The sequence below is a fragment of the Nicotiana sylvestris genome, chromosome 3 (assembly GCF_000393655.2).
Source record: "Nicotiana sylvestris chromosome 3, ASM39365v2, whole genome shotgun sequence".
Taxonomy (NCBI): domain Eukaryota; kingdom Viridiplantae; phylum Streptophyta; class Magnoliopsida; order Solanales; family Solanaceae; genus Nicotiana; species Nicotiana sylvestris.
Window position 1 is genome coordinate 214123765 of NC_091059.1, and position 20594 is coordinate 214144358.

General features: G+C 36.5%; 3 protein-coding genes across 6 annotated transcripts; 1 reads left to right on the top strand and 2 right to left on the bottom strand.

Annotated features, from left to right (window-relative positions):
• The first annotated feature begins 7597 nt into the window (after positions 1-7597).
• On the top strand, positions 7598-13921 carry LOC104210586 (putative cyclic nucleotide-gated ion channel 8). 3 transcript variants are annotated; one of them, XM_009759529.2, is made up of 8 exons: positions 7598-7808; positions 8625-8779; positions 9427-10009; positions 10386-10598; positions 11357-11658; positions 11859-11970; positions 12762-12998; positions 13183-13921. In XM_009759529.2, exons 2-8 carry the CDS (start codon positions 8724-8726, stop codon positions 13765-13767), a joined length of 2088 nt encoding a protein of 695 aa, XP_009757831.1. In that variant the 5' UTR covers positions 7598-7808; positions 8625-8723; the 3' UTR covers positions 13768-13921. The 3 variants fall into 3 exon arrangements, with proteins under 3 accessions (XP_009757831.1, XP_009757823.1, XP_009757836.1); XM_009759521.2 differs by having other exon boundaries at positions 8630-8779; XM_009759534.2 differs by lacking the exons at positions 7598-7808; positions 8625-8779 and adding an exon at positions 8809-9082.
• Positions 13922-14056: 135 nt separating this feature from the next.
• Positions 14057-16706, bottom strand: LOC104210624 (putative pentatricopeptide repeat-containing protein At3g15930). The gene has a single exon (XM_009759576.2). The coding sequence runs from the start codon at positions 16345-16347 to the stop codon at positions 14281-14283; it is 2067 nt and encodes a 688-aa protein (XP_009757878.2). The 5' UTR covers positions 16348-16706; the 3' UTR covers positions 14057-14280.
• An 84-nt stretch (positions 16707-16790) lies between these two features.
• Positions 16791-20384, bottom strand: LOC104210605 (zinc finger BED domain-containing protein DAYSLEEPER-like). 2 transcript variants are annotated; one of them, XM_009759553.2, is made up of 3 exons: positions 20165-20384; positions 19279-19710; positions 16791-18944 (listed from the first exon to the last, which is right to left on the bottom strand). In XM_009759553.2, exons 2-3 carry the CDS (start codon positions 19332-19334, stop codon positions 16907-16909), a joined length of 2094 nt encoding a protein of 697 aa, XP_009757855.1. In that variant the 5' UTR covers positions 19335-19710; positions 20165-20384; the 3' UTR covers positions 16791-16906. The 2 variants fall into 2 exon arrangements, with proteins under 2 accessions (XP_009757855.1, XP_009757867.1); XM_009759565.2 differs by lacking the exon at positions 19279-19710.
• Between the last annotated feature and the right edge of the window lie 210 nt (positions 20385-20594).

Below are 20594 nucleotides of genomic sequence, written 5' to 3' on the forward strand. Positions count from 1 at the left end.
TCCTGAACATATACAATTGTATATTTTTTTATCACGGGCTAAAACCCTCTTCTAGAAATGTGATAGATGCAGCTGCAGGAGGTTCAGTAATGGGAAAAACAACAGAGGAAGCATTGCAATTGTTGAATGAAATTTCTGAGAATGTCATCCAATGGTCATCTGAGCGTATAATTATCAAGAAGGCCGCTACAGTAAATCAGGTTGATGCTTTAAATACACTAACACAACAAATTATTTCTTTGACACAAAAGTTTGAAACTTTTCAGGTGAATACAAAACAACTAACCCAATCTGAGGCTTGTGACATGTGTGAAGGAAATCATCAGAACCATGAATCACAATGATGAACATGTCAATGTCATCGGTTACAAGCAGTATCCTTTTGGAAGTCCAATGGCACAGAAACTTCCAGGATTTCAATGGAGCAATCTAAATGGTGCAGAGAACTCTCAAAGCTTCCAGAAGCAACAAATACAGGGTCCACCCGGATACCAGAATCCAAATCAAGGTCAATCAAACTTTAGACCTTATCAACAAGCAGGGCCCTACCAGCAATGGCCTCAACAAGCTCATTCAAGTCTTGATTATTAAGGTCACTGATGAAAAGATGGAGAGCCAAAATTCATCCCTCAAAAATCTGAAAATATAGTTGAGCCAATTGGCAGCTCTTGTTTCAAAAAAGATTCAAGGTCCCTTACCAAGCAATACAGAGAAAAACCCAAAAAAGCACCTTAAGGCCATCACCTTATGTTCAGGTAAGGAGCTTGATGAACCCTATGCAGACCAGTCAGAACAACAGGTAAACAACGGTAAGAATATTGAAATACCCTCTAAACCATCTGAAAAGAATGAAGTCAAGAAAAAAGAAGAAAAAAATATTGAAAAATTGACTCCTCTCCCTGTGACTATTCCCTTTCCACAAAAAATGAAAAGAGAAAAGCTTGACAACCAATTTACAAAATTTTTGGAGATTTTAAAACAAATTCACATCAATATTCCTTTTACTGATGCTTTGTTACAAATGCCTTAATATGCCAAATTTTTAAAGGAAATTTTGTCAAGTAAAATAAAATTAGAAGAAGTTTCTGTGGTAATGCTTACGGAAAAATGTAGTGCTATACTTCAGAATAAGCTACCACAAAAACTTGATAATCCAGGCAGTTTTACAATTCCATGCACCTTGGGAGGAGTATATTTTGAAAGACACTTTGTGATTCTGGAGCTTCAATAAATTTAATGTCATTTTCTATCTTTAAAAAGTTAGATCTTGGTGAAATAAAAGACACAAGTGTTTCCCTTCAGTTTGCAGATCAAAGTACTAAGAAACCTAAGGGAATAATTGAAAATGTACTCGTAAGGGTAGATAAGTTTGTTTTCCCTGTAGATTTTATAGTACTTGAAATGAAAGAATGTCCTAATGAACCAATAATTTTAGGTAGACCATTTCTTGCTACAGGAAAAGCAATTATAGATGTTCATCAAGGACAATTAATTTTAAGAGTTGATGAAGAAAGAGTCATATTTGATATGCAAAAGATACTAAGATATTCAGGAAATGAAACATCATCTTCATGTTTTTCAATTGACATGATTAGTTATCTTACATATGAATTCAAAGATGATCAATTAATTCCAGATTCAATGGAAAGATGTTTGATCAAATCAGGCACCACATAGGACGATGATCCCGCCATCAGAAGAGAAGCTGAAATATTGGACAAAGATTCAAAAGAAGAAGAGATGAAATCCGAACAAGTTAAATCAAAAATTAAAATCAAAACTCTCCCTTCTCATTTGAAATATGTTTATCTTGAGCAAGAATTATTTTCGGTAATTATTTCATCTTCTCTTATTGTAGAACAAAAAAATAGTTTGATCAAAGTATTGAAAGCACACAAAGGGGCCTTGGGGTGGATTGTAGAAAATATTAAAGGGATTAGTCCGGCTATTTGTACACACAGAATCCTCATGGAGGATAGCTACAAGCCAATAGTCCAACCGCAAAGAAGATTGAATCCATCAATGTAGGAAGTAGTGAAAAAAGAGATCGTAAAGCTGTTGGCAGAAGGTATTATATACCCCATTTCTGACAGCCCGTGGGTAAGTCTTATTCATGTAGTACCAAAGAAAGGAGGAATGACAGTTATAAAAAATGAAAATAATGAGCTCATACCTACCAGGACTGTTACAGGATGGAGAGTTTGTATTAATTACAGACGTCTCAATGATGTCACTAGAAAAGACCATTTTCCTTTACCATTTATTGATCAAATGTTGGAAAAAATTACCGGATATGGCTTTTACTATTTTCTTGATGGCTATTCAGGATATAATCAGATACCAATTGCACCAGAAGATCAAGATAAGACGACCTTCACATGCCCTCATGGAACATATGCCTATAGGAGAATGCCATTTGGTCTGTGTAATGCCCCTGCTATATTTCAGCGTTGCATGTCAACAATTTTTGCTGACATGACTGACAAATTTCTTCAAATTTTTATGGATGATTTTACACTATTTGACAAAACATATAAGGATTGTCTTAACCATTTGACCTTAGTTCTTAAAAGATGGTGAAGAAACAAACTTAGTTCTTAATTGGGAAAAATGGCATTTTATGGTTACATAAGGAATTATTTTAGGACATAAAATCACTGCTAAAGGGATAGAAGTTGATAAGGCAAAAATTAATCTTATAGCAGGATTACCCCCTCCCATAACTGTGAAAGGAATTAGAAGCTTTCTAGGTCATGCAGGTTTTTACAGACGATTCATAAAAGACTTCTCAAAGATTTCAAAACCGTTGACTAACTTCTTGATGAAAGACACTAAGTTTGATTTTTCAGGTGACTGTGTGAAAGCATTTGAAACCCTTAAGGAAAAGGTATCAACTGCACATGTAGTTGTGTCCCCTGATTGGAACCAACATTTTGAGGTCATGTGTGATGCTAGTGATAAAGCAGTTGGGGCTGTTTTAGGCCAAAGAAGGGATAAGATTTCGTCCCATTTACTATGCTAGTAGGACAGTGAGACACAAGTGAATTATGCCACGACAGAAAAAGAGTTACTAGCAGTAGTGTTTGCTTTTGATAAGTTTCGCTCCTATTTGATAGGAACCAAAGTCACTATTTTTACTGATCATGCAGCTTTAAAATACCTCTTAGCTAAGAAAGATGCTCGACCTAGATTATTAAGATGGATTTTACTTCTGCAAGAATTTGACCTTGAGATAAAGGACAAAAAAGGGACAGAGAACCAAGTAGCTGACCATTTGTCTAGATTAGAAAATCCTCCCCTTGAGTTTAATGAGATAAAAGAAGAATTTCCTGATGAACATATTTTTTCAGTTGACACAATTGTGACTCAACCACCCTGGTTTGCAGATATCGCGAATTACTTGGTTGGAAAGTGGATACCACAAGATTACTCTTACCAGCAAAGAAAAAAACTTATATCTGATGCAAATTATTATCTGTGGGATGAACCTTACTTATTCAAAAATTGTGCAGATAATATCATTAGAAGGTGTGTACCTGAAGAAGAGATGGATAAAATTCTATATCATTGTCATGATGGAGCAATTGGAGGACATTATGCAGCAAATCGAACAACTTTTAAAGTTTTAGAAGCCGGATTCTTCTGGCCCGTACTCTTTAAAGATGCCCGAGCATATATAACACAATGTGACAGGTGTCAGAGAACAGGTAATATCACCAAGAGAGATGAGATGTCACTGCAATCAATACATGTATGTGAAATATTTGATGTTTGGGGAATAGATTTTATGGGTCATTTTCCTTCTTCTCATTCTTTTGAATATATCCTTGTGGTTGTGGATTACGTATCAAGACGGGTTGAAGCCATCCCTACAAGAAATAATGATGCTCGTACATTGTGTAATTTTCTTAAAAAAAATATTTTTACCAGATTTGGCACACCGCAAGTCATCATTAGTGACCAAGGAACTCATTTCATCAATAGGCAATTTTCTGCTTTACTGTCAAAATATAATGTGACTCACAAAACAGGAACACCATATCATCCTCAAACTCAAGGGCTAGTTGAGGTTTCCAACCGCGAGTTACAGAGAATTCTTGAAAAAACGGTTGGAATCTCAAGAAAAGACTGGGCTTTAAAATTAGATGATGCATTATGGGCGTACCGAATGGCTTTCAAAACGCCAATTGGAACATCTCCATATAGATTAGTCTTTGGAAAAGCTTGTCATTTGCCCATAGAATTAGAACATAAAACTTTTTGGGCATTGAAAGCACTGAACTTTGATTTAACCTCCGCTGGTAAAAAGCGATTTATTCAGGTTAATGAATTGAAAAACTGAGATTGGGAGCCTGTGAAAACGCTAAAATTTTTAAAGAAAAAACAAAAATATGGCATGAAAAGTTGATCCACCAAAGAGTTTTAAAATTGGAGATCAGGTACTTCTTTACAATAGTCAACTCAGGTTATTCCCAGGAAAATTAAAATTCAGGTGGACGGGTCCTTACAATGTTATAGGTGTTACTTCGTACGGGGCAATTGAAATTCAGAAAAATGAAGGAGACAAGTTTAAGGTAAATGATCACAGGCTAAAATTGTACTATAGAAGATATTTTGAACAACATCCATCGGTTACTTTGATAGACTGATGAATTCTACAATTAATAAGTCGAGCTGACGACTTTAAACTCAGAACTAAGATACAAAACCCGTAGCCATTGAGGGAGAAGCAGTGGAGCCTCATAAGCCCGACATAGATTTGAGTAACTAAATGCTTAATCAATTGATCTGGTCAATATCCAGGTTATTGTACAACCAGAACATCTCATGAATGCCTCTACAAAAACAGAGACACATGTGTAGGAGTAACTCCATGGTGATCGGTATGCCTAAGTAACTGGTTGATTAACCATTTAATGAATCAATTCAAAATGTTGGCACAAGTAAATTTGTTGGTTTATATTTAAACCAGGACCAAATGACTAATAAGGTCTTAAATTAGTCAGTCTATTACATATAAAAATATGTGTTGTCACACACTCTTTCAAGTTTTTTCTTCTCTCTCCCTCTCTCTCTCTCTCTCTCTCTCTATATATATATATATCCATCTTTTATTTTATTCTTAATTGTTGTTCTTGTACAATATTAAAGTTTTAAAGTAAAAGTTTACATATTTTTCAAACATAATTTTTTTCGTTTATGCCATATAACTTCCAAGTTTGTGATTTTATTTTTGCGAAGGCAAGAACGAGTATCTCTAAATTTGAGAAAGTGTTGGAATTGAGAAGCATTATGATCTCAACAGGTAGAATCAATAAAATTCTGCTAGAACTTGCCCCAAATGTCTATCAAGGCAAAATTCTAGACAGCACTATTTTTAGAATAAAATTAGGCTTTCTTTGATACCCTTTTTAGCCTATCTATTTTTAACCACAAATATTTATATTTTGCCTTTTAGCACCCAACTTTGAGCCCAAAAAAAGAAAAGAAAAAAAAAGATGGATAAACCAAATTTTATTGATACACCATATTGGTTTATCCTACAAAAAGATCTATACTACTCCTTCCGGTTATAGTTGAGAAAAAATGATTATTAAAGCAAGCGATGAAGGAATACTTGTGGAGTAAATATTTTATTTTACTCTAAAAGGGGGGGGGGAGAAAAAGAAAACAACGTGTATATATCTGTAGAATAAATTCTTGGTTCAAGAAGCTTGAATTTAAGGAATCTATTGAGAAAAATGATGACTTAAGTGATATTAATTATGGAATTGGAGATCGGGACCTTTAGCTCAATCTCTAGAGTTATTTTCTTTGTGTTGAGTTGTACATAGTTACTTTGGTAAAATAGTCAGCTCTCATAATAAAACTGGATGGAACAAAGTCACTACCAATATATCCCTTTACCTTACCAACATTAAGCCTATCATTACAAGCCTGAAAAAGTCCTAAATTAATTTTAGAATTTAGTGTTGATTCTACATTAGTGGAGACAGACATGAAGGGCAAGCCTATGGACAAAATTTGAGAAACTCAAAATTGTGATCTTAATGTTATCAATCTCAAAAGGTTCATCAAAAGAGGAGTTGAAAGTTTTTGGCAAACAAAAGCAGAAGCAGAAACAAGGTATAGATTTGGCGACTTGAAAAACTTATAGGTTTTGAATTTTATGTGAAACTTTATTTTTTTTACTTTTCTACTCTACAAGAAACAACAATTATTGATAAAATTACTGCCTCGAGGACGAGCAAGGATTCAAGTGTTGGGGAGTTTGATGACTATAAAATATTCATATATTATATACTTAAAAATAAATTATTTTAAATTATATATATATATATATATATGTCAATTATCTGTATTTTCTAATAGTATTTTGCAGGAAATAAAAATATCATGATAAAGCAAATAAAGGAATAAAAAGAGAAGCACGAGGCATCATGGCAATAGAAGCACGACGCATCATGGCAAAAGAACCACGAGGCAGCGTGGCACCTTATAAGATTTGATTTCTATAAATAGGATGTTTGTGTTGAAAGGGGGAAGATCATATGTGCCTAATTAACAACTTTTCTCTAGTTTTGGTCTTTGCTTCTTTCTTTATCTATTTCATTTTATCTTGTAGTCTTTGAATTTTCTAAGAGTGTTGATAGTATTTTAAGAATTTCTTTCTTTGTGAGATTTAAATACTCCATAATAGAGTAATCTCTTTTGTTGGGATAGTTGATGAAGCTCGATAGCGTTATAATATTAATCTCAATTTTACTACATGCTTGACCTGAAACTTTCTAATTATATTTCTATATTGTGCCGGAATATTAGTTTTAATTAATTATTATCACTTCTATTTATTTATTCTCCAAAGTTAGTTGTATGTCAATTTTGTAATTCTAACGAAGCAAAATTAATATATGATAACTATTGAGTAAAATAATAGAGTGAGAGTAATTCTTTTTAAGCTATTATTCCAAGTCTGTAATCTTGCTTACTTCCATTCTAATTCTCACAGAGGAGTTGTAGTTGGCAAGATTATTGATTTTTAGTAAAAAGTAATCGCAAGAGGTTTTTGCTATCTTTTAGCACAATTCAGGCAAGAAAATTATTTCGGTTTAATCGTCACAAGTAATATATCAATTGATTTACATAACCTCGCGGAGTATTGTTAATTGATTAATTCTTAGTGAGCAAAATATAATTGTATTAGCAATAAACAATTATTCCTAAGAGAAATATATGTAGATGCTAAGATTTTATTATTATCACGCTATCGAGTGAATTCAATGATTCCCAACTCTTTTTAAATATAAATTTTCCGAAAGTTATTTAGTTTCAACTTAAGCAATTTAAATTTTCAACAAACAAAACTTCATCAATTTGATTCTGTCAAATAGGAGTAAGAACATTATAAGTTTGTCGCTAGATTCTCCAATCTCCATGGAACCATATCATAAACTATATTAGAATTGGATAGAGTATGAGTAGCAAAATCTTATACGCAGTGGCCTCGTCAACTAACAAGAAAAATATGAAACTGAACGTCGTAACGACAACTGTTGACCCAAAATCCGTTATAACAAATCCTTCAAAAGTTTATTTCCTATTTGGTATACCGGAAAAACTTGTTCCCTTAATTCCCTCTCCTCCTTCTTCTTCTTCTTCTTCTTCTTCTTCTTCTTCTTCTTCTTCTTCTTCTCCTTTTCACTTTCCTCTCGTCCCTCCGAAAAGCTATTCTTTGATGTAATTCTCCGGCAATTTGATGCACTTTGTAAATTAGAATCGTCAAGATTCAACGTTAAAGGACGTTCAGGGTAAGTTCCATTTTTAGCCTTTTTTGTCTCAGTTTCCAATTTCTTTCTCGTCAACATCTTTGAGGTTGTAAATTGATCCCTTTTGGAAACAATTGAGGGCTTGCTCCTTTTACTCTTTTTTGTCGCTTCAATTTGGTGATGATCGTCGTTTGTTGCTGTTTTTCAGAGCGAGATTTTCTTTTCTTTTTTTAATTCACTACTTATCGACACGCATTGATATTATTGTACGCTTGCCTTAGAAACGTCAAATTTCATGAAATTGTATTTTATTGAATTTTGTCAGTTGTCTTGCTATGCATGCATGCATGCATAACGAGTTTTGAGGCTATGGCTCGTTGCCATTAATTAATTATCTAGCTAGCTATCTTTTACCACCAATGGGTTGTAGTGGATGGATAGGATCCCTCCCCCTTAATCATAGGTCACGGGTTTGAGCCTTGAAAATGAAAAAAATCTTGGCATGAAGCAGCGCTTCCCCCTTTAATGGCCTTATGCGGTGCAAATCCAGATTAGTCCGGCGGGTACCGGATACCGGATGACAAACCAAACAAAAATATCTAGCGACCTGTTTGTTCCCCCTCACATTTCATTTTAGTTCTTTTGTTGGTTGAGGAAATGGGAAGGCATGGACTGCAAAGAAAATAAAATTCTGAAATTTCTAGGTGCTGTATTTCACTTTTTTGAGCAACATGGCTTTGGAACAATAGTAATTGGTTAAATGTTGTGGAGGGTTATATGCCGATTTACAGACTGTTTTACGCTTTTCAATGATTACAATCTGCTGACACCTTATATAATTTTGCCCCAAAATTGAAGTGCAGTAACAGTGGTCAATACATTATTAGTTGATGTGGATGGCCATATGCCTGATGTTTTGATGAACTCCTCCACTCTCTATGCAAGTGATTTAATACAATGTTTGGTAATTACAAGTCTCAGCTTATTGGAGGACAAAAAGAAAAGTTTGTAAGGTATGCGTTTATTTGAAGCATTTCTTTTTCCCTATCTGTATATTCCCATATTTCTTCTTTATTCGGTCTATATCCGTGTATGTATTTGTGCAAACTCTAAATGCTAAAATGCTCCTTTTGTCGTCTCTGTACTTCTGCCAGTTACACAATACAGAACATACGCCATCTCGTTGCATTCTGAACTATGACCGATACATTTTGGCAAAATTACATCTTCCCGACTATGTAGAGGAGGACCTTTAACCATTAGCTTCAAAAGAAATTTGCTTAAGACCTCTCAATACCAAAGAGGACTTCCAAGAGGTTGAACAAAGTGCTAAAACATAATCATTGTGTATTATATTGGATTGTTTATCTTATCCTAAAAATACCTTATCAAAAACCAAGCAATTAAATTGCTGCATTAGGCAACGAGTGGATTCTGTATGCTCTTTCTTGTCTTTAAACACATTTTGCACACCGATACTTCTGTAATTGTGTTGCAGAGTGTCAAGTACTGGGCATGCATATTTTATCACTTCAATTATTTTGTCCTATATTGAAGCATATGCTTGTAATTGTTCAGACAGCCTCTCACCCATAAATTCCTGGAGTGAACTAGTTGTCTATTATAAGTCAAAAAAGGTTTTCCTTGTTGTTTCTTGCAGGTTGGAGGACGCTAACTCTGACTTATCATTTAAGTCCGATATGGCTGGAAGGACAAAGTTTGGCTTTAATATAGAGGGGATGACTACTGGTGGGCGTCCAAACAACCCATCCAAGTCGATAAAACTAGGAGTAAAAAGAGGATCTGAGGGACTGATGACATTTGGCCGAACACTGAAATCTGGTGTTACCCGTGCAGTTTTTCCAGAAGATCTTAAAGTTTCTAATAGAAAGATATTTGATCCTCAAGACAAGTCTCTCCTGTTCTGGAATAGGCTATTGGTCATATCATGTATTTTTGCAGTATCTGTTGATCCTCTATTTCTCTTCCTTCCTGTTTTTAAGAGTGAAGGGATGTGTCTCCATATAGATGAAAGTTTAGCAAAAGTAGTAATCAGTATGCGGACAATACTTGATTTGTTTTACGTTATCCGCATGGTTCTCCAATTTCGAACGGCTTACATTGCTCCCTCTTCCCGTGTTTTTGGGCGAGGCGAACTTGTTATAGATCCCAAACAAATAGCAAGCAGATATATCCAGCGTTATTTTGTGGTGGATCTTCTTTCTGTTCTTCCTTTACCGCAGGTTCCTACTATTCCTTTGACTATTCTAATGTGCACATTCAGCATTCAGTTACCTTTCGGATTTCTCCTTGGAACTCTTTCTCTCTCTCTCTCTCAGACATGCATATAACCTATTTTACTAGTTGTACACAGCATTATACAAATGATACCTATTTTTTCTATGCACCTTTTGTTCCAGCAATAGACAATCAAAAACAGAAAGTTAAAGGGGCACATATGCCTATAGCCTATTTTAGTACTAGCAGCCACAGTAGACAGATAATATAAAAACATCTGGATTTCCTCAGGAAGCTTCAACTATAACTTTACCATTGTTTCTTTCTCCATAAGGTGGTATTTGCTTGATTTATGTCTTCGAGTGCTTTTTTCTTCTTCAGCTTGTGGTAGCGAGATATCTTGATGGATCAAAAGGTTCGGATGTATTGGGTACAAAGAAAGCGTTAGTGGTCATCATCATCCTTCAATATATTCCTAGATTTTTGCGATTTGTTCCATTAAGTTCGGATTTGAAAAAGACTGCGGGGGTGTTTGCAGAAACTGCTTGGGCTGGTGCTGCATATTATCTGTTGTGGTTTGTGCTGGCTAGTCATGTAAGTAACTTCTCAAGTCTGTTCATTGTTACATTCGGTAGTACTGTTAACTGCTTTTGTTTTTTCATTCTGGGACAAGAAGAATTACTAACTCATGTTGCTACAATTTATCGTGAATTCTTTTGCCTGATAAGGTTCGACATAAAGTGACCAGTCATTACATACAATAAGAATGTATATAATTAACAAGATAAAACATCAGGCTACCATACTCTTTAAGGAATCATTTTAGTATTAAGTGAAGCTTAGTTTTTCATCAAAATGCTTACTAGAAGAACCTTTATAGGTAGTTGGTTTTCCACTCTGCTTTTTTCTGGTTCTTGGTCTAGAATATGGAAATTCTGTGATAGCTGTTCTTTTTTCTAGATTTCATAGTACAAATAGCTTTGTGCCTTGGACTAGTTCTTTAATGTGACTCATAGGATGCATTTGTTAAGGGCCGCCATTTGGGACACTGCATTACATTCTTTTCATCCTCCTTATTGAACACAAGTTGTACATTACTCCTATCTATTCACCCGACCTCAATTGGTAAACTGGATCCTTTTATTTCCTTTTCCTTTCGGCATACTTTGTTATCATTCTAATCTGAGCTGTTAACTATAATTCCATCAGTTATTAGTATTTGACTATTTATGGTACTAGGAGAGGCTAATTTATCTCCAGTCAAAATAACCAATGTGGAATCTCAAACATGATGAGAAGGACATCGTTCAAGAGTCCAGAAATGCTTAAAGTCTATTGTTTGTGATATGCAGATATTCGGGGCCTTCTGGTACCTGTTATCCATTGAACGCAAAGATACATGTTGGAATGAAGCATGTAGTGAAAATGAGCGGTGCAATGAAAAATTATCTTATCTGTATTGTTCACGTGAAGGAAACTTTAATGTGACAGAATGGCAAGAAATTGGTAAGAGTGTTCTTGACAAGAAATGTTCTGAGGAGGAAACCTTTCAGTATGGAATATATGCAAGAGCTGTAACATCTGGTGTTCTTGACTCTGAGGATTTCGTTGTCAAATATTGTTTTTGTTTGTGGTGGGGCTTGCAGAATTTGAGGTAAAATTTCAGCTATATGATGCCTCTAATAATATTGTTATTTCCCCTCCTTTCCACACTTTGTATTTGGTCAACATTCGTCTGCCTCATAATTTTCCCTGTACACGTTGGTGTTCACTACAGCCAGAAAATCGCCCTTTGGTCAATGCCGCCTTACAAGGCCTCCTGAGCTTACTAGTTTGATATTTCATTTTTTACAGCACACTTGGTCAGGGGCTTGAAACCAGTACCTATACTCTGGAAAATCTCTTTTCAATAATATTGGCCATTTCCGGACTCCTACTATTTGCTCTTCTCATTGGAAACATGCAGGTGCGTTGATTAAAGAGGCCTTTATGTTTTGGTTTTCTGGGAACGTTTTTCTTAAGGTTGAACTTGTCAGATTCTTTAGAAGATGATGCAGAATAATACCAAGCTTTTCAGTGTCATACTTCGTTTATTCTTTTAGTTTCTTTTCAAGGGTCAAAGCTGGCAATATCTTGAACAGGACTTATGGCCACTATTGCATAGATACTTGGCGTTAAAGTTAATACAACTGCATATTTGTTTGACAGTCTAGTATTGAATAAATTGACCCAAGGAATTCAAAAATCGGATGAGCACCATAGGGATTTTATCAGATCTTATACAAGCTTTTGTTTAATATTAGTTCAATAATGATAAAGTGCCTTCTCATATTGCTAACATTTTAAACATATGGCTCCTTCGGTTCCTCTAACTGCTTGATGTAGGAGACGGAAGGTGAAGCGGAAAAAGAAGGAGATTTACCTCCTATTTTAGTATTTATCCTTCTCTGATGTTGTTTAATCAGATTGGAAGAAAAAGTAAGGAATTTGGTCTTTCTTGTTTCATATTATTCCGAATTCAGATTGGTTCAAACAATAAAAATGGAGGGATTGCATAACCTACCTTGTTATGTCCTAAACAAATGGGAGAAATGACTTCTAACAACCTGCTAATTGCCTGATTACGGGAAATGCTTGATTGTATTACACTATACTACTATTAAACCTTAGGAGCATGAAAATTCTTTAATTAGGAAAACGTACAAGTTCGTACATTCCAACAGTGTTGAAACTTGAGGAATCTTTTGTTCCCTACAGACCTATCTTCAGTCTCTGACGGTACGCCTTGAGGAAATGAGGGTCAAAAGGCGTGACTCGGAGCAGTGGATGCATCACAGAGTACTTCCTCCCGAGCTAAGGGAGAGAGTTCGACGTTATGATCAATACAAATGGCTGGAAACTAGAGGAGTAGATGAAGAGAGTTTAGTGCAAAATCTGCCAAAAGATCTTAGGAGGGATATTAAGCGGCATCTTTGTTTGAATTTGGTCAGAAGGGTAAGTACTCTTTTCTTGTTGATAATCCTGTTTCCGTATCTTAAAGAGTTAAGAAATTTGATGTAAGTGTGCATAGAAATGAAAAGAAAGCTTACACTTTTGGGCATGATAATATTGGAGTACCTTTATATATTGAAACCTCAATGTGAATTTGTTTTAATATTGTGAATGACCCGTTTTGTAGGTGCCCTTGTTTGAGAACATGGACGAGAGGTTGCTTGATGCAATCTGTGAGCGGTTGAAACCAAGTTTATGCACAGAAAATACGTACATAGTTAGGGAAGGGGACCCGGTTGGTGAAATGTTGTTTATAATCCGTGGTCACCTAGAAAGTGTAACAACTGATGGTGGAAGAAGTGGTTTCTTCAACAGAGGTATTCTGAAAGAAAATGACTTCTGCGGGGAGGAACTGCTGACATGGGCATTGGATCCTAAATCCGGTTCAAACTTGCCGCCATCCACTAGGACTGTAAAGGCACTCACAGAAGTAGAGGCATTTGCCTTAGAAGCAGAGGAAGTGAAGTACATTACATCTCAGTTCAGGCGGCTGCAGAGTCGACAGGTACAGCACACTTTCAGATTTTACTCGCAGCAATGGAGAACGTGGGCTGCCAGCTTTATACAAGCTGCATGGCGTCGGCATATGCGTAGAAAAATTGCAGAACTTCGTCACAATGAAGAATTGGAAGACGACGACTATAATGAGAACGATGATGGAGATTCGGAGTTGACACCAATGTTGCATAAAGCTCCGGAGCGACCGCGTTAGCCTCTGAAATTTTGCTAATGCTATGTGTGGAGTTCATAAGCTTCAAAACTCTGAGTTCTAGAGGGTATATAAAACTCATGAAGCCTTCTAAGCCTGGCTTTAGTGTCCATAATTCAGACTAATTACTTGATCAAGAAAACGTTTTGTTTTTTTTTTTGTGAGTGTTTGAATTTTAATTATGACAGAGTTGTTTTTGGATTGCTGTAAGAGAATTAGTTGCGTACTAAAAGTTTCTAAATTTTGTAAAAGCAACAGATAGTACAACAAAAGTATTTTATTTCCTAGTCCAAGCGGAGAACGTATTTTCCCTATGGAGAAGGCAATCTTTACAAGAACATGAACCTTGTACAAATGGTGAAACCGGGTTCTGTCTCTAACAACTTGTTTACTATTGTAAAGATTTGATATTAACTTTGTTACATGGTGGCAATCTGCACAGATTCTAAGGTTTTTAACTATCCTAATAGTGGATTTAGGTTCAGAATTAATTAGAACGAATGCAATCGCCAACTTCTAACTTAGCCGAGTAAGGGAGTTCTCTTTCTCCTCTTCTCCTGTGTCAAGAGAAACCTCTGAAGTATCAGGAACATAGCCTGCTAATTTCAGTTCTTCAATCAACTCAGCCAACTTTAAATAGATGCTTTTAGATTGAGGATGAGACCGATCCCCTGCAACAAATTCATGAACAATCCCATGCATCTCTATCAGACTACAACCTGGCGTCTTCTTGATTCCCTGATGCGTCATTATTCTTCTTATCTCGCGCAAGTTTTCCCATTTTTTACAAGCTGCATATATATTACACAAGAGAACATAAACAGCCCCACTACCAGGCTCTAGCTGAAGAAGTTGTTGAGCTGCAATTCCAGCCATTTGAACATCCTTGTGAACTCTGCAAGCACCAAGAAGAGCTCCCCAAACAATTGAATTTGGTTTCATTGGCATATTCTTTATAACCTCATAAGCTTCCCCCAAGCGCCCTGCTCGACCAAGAAGATCAACCATACAGCCATAATGTGTAACATTAGGTTGAATGCCGTGCTGAGAGGTCATGCTAATAAAAAACCTTTTTCCTTCCTCTACCATACCCATATGAGTACAAGCACTAAGCACGCCAATGTAAGTCACCTCATCAGGTGTTTCTGAAGCTCTCAACATATCAAAAAACATATCTAGAGCTTCTCTCCCATTCCCATTAGTTGCAAGACCGACAATCATGGCCGTCCATGTGAATTTGTCCTTGCAAGGCATTTCAGAAAACACCATCAGTGCCTTTTCCACATTTCCACACTTCAAGTACATGTCTATGACAGCGTTCCCCAAATGTCTATCAACCTTAATCTTGTGCTTGTCAATGTAAGCCTTGATCCACTCTCCAAGTTCAAGAGCCCCAAGATGTGCACATGTGGTAAGGATGCTAACCATAGTGAACTCATCTGGTCGTATCTTTGCTGCTTGCATTTCACGGAAGAGCATTAAGACATCTTTAGATCGGTTTTCTTTGACATATCCATCAATCATGGCTGTCCAAGATATGGAATCCCTCTCTGGCATCTGATCAAAATATTTCCTAGCTACATCAACTTGTCCAATGTTCACGAAACCTTTGACAATTGTGGTCCACGATATCACATCTCTATGCTTCATGCTCTGAAATAGGCCAAGTGCAACATCCATCTTTCCAGAACCCGCATACAGGTCAATTAAAGCATTGTTCAAAACCAAATTAGACTCTACCTTACAGTCCTTAACATATTGATGAACTCGGTTGCCAGTATCTAAATCCTTAAGCTGTGAGAGAGCTGATATTACTGAGACAAGAGTCACAAAAGTGGGCTGCAATCGCTTCTCCTCCATTGCATAAAAGAGTTTCCTTGACTCTCCGAATTGTCTGGACCTGTTGTACCCGGAAATCATAGCATTCCAAATTAGTATATCACTTTTAGAACTCAAATCAAATACGCCACGAGCCATATCAACTTGCCCACTTAAACAGTACATATGAATCAACGAATGCTGAACAAACTCATTTAACTCAAACCCGAATTTACATATATGAGCATGCATACTTTTCCCTATGTTTAACGATATTTCAGGAGTAAAACCCTTAAGCAAGAAGGGGAACGTATAATTGTCCGGTTGAACATTGTCATTTAACATCTCTCTGTAAATGGACACTGCATTATTTGGACTATTTTCTTTTGAATAGCCCTTGATCATTGTATTCCAAACGAAGACTCCTGGTTCTAGCATTATGTCAAACACAGAACGAGCATATTTCATATCACCTGATTCACAAGTTGAACTAAAAGCTATGATCTTGGAGCAGAGTGTGGGATCAGAAGCAAGGCCATTTTGGATCATTACTGAGTGAATCTGCCTAAGTTGGTCCATAGATTTGCAGCTTTCTATGATCGCGTGTGGTGATAAATAGACTTTTGGAGAAAAGTGAAGATGAGCAAGTTGGGAAACTTGGTTTGGGCATAGTGAAGCTATGAAGAACACACTTTTTTCGTGGAAAGACGAATTTAAATTATATGACAAGTTTGACAGTCTCCTGAGAGAGCTTGAGACTACCATGTGATGCTAATCTAAGGTTTCATCCACATTTTTGAGCTCTCGCATATAGATTGAAGTCAGTGAAATAAGCAGTAGTGGCCTTCTGCACAAGAGCATCGTGAGGTAACGACGGATTTGGTGTGCCACTTTATCGTTACTCCTCGTTTCCTTGCTTTTTTCTCTCTCATCTAGCCCTTCCTTATTATTAAATAATCATATATTATGGATGCAGCATTCAAATTTCACTAACACATCTAATGTGTAATCACTTGATGCATTCAATCTTAAGTGTTGAAACTAATTTATTTGATTTTATCAGATGATACAATGGTATTGATAGCCTTAGAGCCTTCAATCTTCTGCACAATCTAAACAGCAGATTTTTTCCCAATCACTAGCTTCCTTATATATTCCTACTTTTTTCCAGAAAGATGAAAGAGTGAATCTTATTTTGGTAAAGTTGGTGAAAGAATATGAATTTCATTGACCTATAAGCTTGTGTGCACAAAAATGTTAATATAAAGGCGAAGCAAAAGAAAACAAAAAAGAAACTAAAAGAAAAAAATCTTTACTAACAAAGCTAATACTCCATTTTAACCATTGATGCTGGGACTCCGGATGGGAGCTCCCAAGATTCATATTGGAGCCAATCCTTTGCACAACTGAGAGCCTCAAGAGTTATGGGTCTCAAAGAACTACGGTGGCTGTCCAAATTTCGCGGTGTAGTGTCGAACACAGAATCTAGAGTTACTGTGCAGACGGGGATGGATAAAATATCAGATGCCATTTTGGAGAGAGTGGGGTACTTGGATCTGTTTATTCTCCACCAACCCAAAACATCAAAATCTTGTGAACGGGGCATGAGAGATTCTTCAAGATACTGATCTAACTCTGTTTTCATCTGCTGATTGTTCATAATGTCATGGAGATAGACATCAAAATCTGCAAATGTATCACCATTAGGAAGGAAATTATCTTCCTGACAGAATTCTGATTTTATAATATTCTCATTTGCTTCATCCACAAAATTAGGCGGAGGCGGAGGAAGTGATTGCACGATGTAATCACAAAACAGTTCATGCACTCCCTCATCAACAATCTTGATCCAAGTTTCAGCTTCTTCACCATAGATCTTGTTAAAGGTGAACTCGACTATCTTCATTTTGAATCTAGGATCCATAACAACAGCAACTGCTAAAACCAGGTTGCAATCAGTCCAGTATTTGTCAAACTTCTCCTGCAATGGTTTAGTCAAATTGCTTACGAAATGATCCTGGCTATGGGCTGCCTGCATCAGGTCGAGCTGAATTTTCCACACTTCATGAAATAACACATCAGCCGTTGCATATGTCGAGGAAGTTAAAATGTTGGCTGCATCAAAGAAAAGCTTCAGGTATGCACAGAGAATTTCAACCTGCTTCCACTCAGCCATTGTAGGAGTCACCTTATAATCAGGATCAGAAGTATCCAAGCAAGAAAATACTTGTTTCAGCTCAGAAGCGTTCATCAGCATTTGATATGTGGTATCCCATTTAGTTTGGTCATCAACAATAAGTTCCTTTGCACTGGGAACTTGAAGTTGTCTCTTCAGCTCAAGAAACTTTTCTTCGTGGGCATCTGCGGTTTTAACAAACTTAACACTTTGGCGGACCTTCTCAACAATTGCTCTCATGGAATCTAACGCATCCTGTGCAAGATGGCTCAGAACATGAGCACAACAACTACCAATTATTAGCTGACCATTGAGAATATTTCCTCCCTTGATCGACAGTAGATGTCCCAGGTTTTTTCTAACATTGTCATTTGCGAAGGATCGATCCAGTGTGAGAGTGAATAGCTTAGACTCTAAACACCAATCTGTCAAACATGCGGCAACAGCATGATTGAAGGCAACTTCTGAATCAGGAAAAGGTACCATGATAACATTGAGAAGTCGCCGCTGCAATTTCCAATCACAGTCAACAAAGTATCCTGTTAAGAAGACATAGCCTAAACTCTGATCTGAAGTTCTTAAATCCAGTGTCAGGCTAACATGTCCAGGAATTGCACTAATAATGTTCAAAAGGCTTTGCTTTTCTCTCAGGTAAATGTTAAAAATGTGGTCTTGGATGGTATTGACACTCACTGAACTAAATAATGGCTGAAGACTTCGAACAAACTTATTAAATCCTGAGTGTTCCACCATCTCAAGTGGGTAGTCATGCTGAATTATCATTTTTGCAATCTCATAGCAGCAACGGGTCTGATCAAATGGGATACTTGTTGGTCCTGGAGTAGCTCTGTAGCGCTTTCTTGATTTAAGAGTAGCACTTGCAGAACCATTAGTTTGCACAGCGGGGTTATATGGGGTTTGATTCTTCTCCTGGTTGCTTCGATTCACCGGGCAAATACCCAAGGCAATATGCCGTTTGAGATGGCTGGTGCCTGCTAACTTTGAGCCACTAATATACGCAAAGGACTTTTTGCACTGCTTACAACAAGCCCTGGTACAGTCCGCATCAATTGTTTCAATTGTGAAATGTTCCCAAACTATGGACTTCTTCCGCCTGCGCTTATTCGGTTGTGCCTGTGAATCAGCTATCTCATTATAACTAGTTAGGGCGTCCATAGTGAGCACCCTGCCAGCAAAGCAAACAAAAGATCAATGAAGATACTTTTGTCGCCAATTAAAATAATTTCATCAACTAACTGCATGCATGTATTGTCAAAAATACCAACTAGCTGCAATTCTTCATTGAGCTATACCATTAGTTTATATATAAATAGAAAAACATGTTACTTTATCGATGACATTTACTCTACCACATAAATATCAAAATAAGGCAGAAAGTTCATAACCTAATTCTGGCATACAAATGTTTTAAAGTAAGTAAACATATGAAGCAATACTGCAATATTAGTCGTTCTCAGGCATAAAGAATGAAGGCATTTGAATTGGACAAATAAATGAACCTATGCAGCAGTAATGCAATATAGCTTAAGGGCTTAGACGAGTATTTTTCAAGCATAAACCATGGAACGTCACTGAAAATTAATGAAAGGTGATGCCCTTGAAATTGTCCAACAATGATTTGTCAACATCATTAACATAATAAATTAATGGCCCTGAAGGAGTTATTTGTGTAGTCTCGAAGGCGTTATTTGAGTAGCCACTAGCCTCGAAGGCATCGTTTGTATGATACACTATTTGCATCGCCTCAGAGGCATTATTTGCATGGCCTCGAAGGATTTATCTGTATTGCCTTTAAGCTGTTAGCTTTATTGCCTCAAAGGCGTTATTTGTAAAGCTTTGAGGGTGTCATCTGTATTGCCTCGAAGGCATTATTTGAATTGCCGTGAAGGAACCTTCTTCTGACGACAGATTTTCCTAATTCCCATCAAGAACTGTCAATCACATGCAAAACACCATCAGAAAAACCTAGAACAAAGATGATTCTTTCTAGTCAACTCGATGATATATACACTTCTAAATTTTCTTTTCACAACTCTTTCAAACTCAATGCTTCTTTACAGACAACTAACGTTGAACACCAATGGGATACTTCCCTACAGACTAAAGCAAGACATGACTAGGAGAGTATCCATTCCCTAATTCACATAATGATTGTTAAGCAGCACAGAAACACGCTTCCCATAATCAAAAATATCTCAAAAAAGTTAACAGGCAATCTAAGAATAAATACAAAAGGTGAATTTCAAAACGATCCGAATGTAAGGAAAAATCAATTTGAATGAATGAATAAATGCAGGAAAAGCTTGAATGCTATTTACATAAGAATCCATGAAACAACAGACACATGAACAAAAGCAATTAATTCCGCGCAAAAAAGGTACTTACTTTTTAGAACAACTGACGTCGCAAACCAATGGTGAAACAAAAACCTCTGTATCTAAAGCAGGGTTTAGGGTTTATACTTTATCGTTTATGATTATTTTTTAATCGTAATTCAAGAAAAAATTCTGGAGGGAGAAGGAGAAGAAGATGGGCTTATGCTTGAACTTTGAGGTTCAGAGCTCAAAACCCTAATGGACTGCGGCCGATATGAGGTTTTAGGCCAAGGAAGACTGGGTTTGGACTTTTGAGGCTTTTAAAGTCCATTATATATAGATTTCCTTTTAATTTACCCCCTACGCCGCCTGACGTGGAGCCCGCCGTATTTCAGCCAATCAGAGCCGTTTATTTGTTGGGTCCCACTCCTTCTTCCTATTCAGCTACGGAGAGATTTTTTTTTTGGTTACGTATATGATCCATTTAACATTATTCCTTT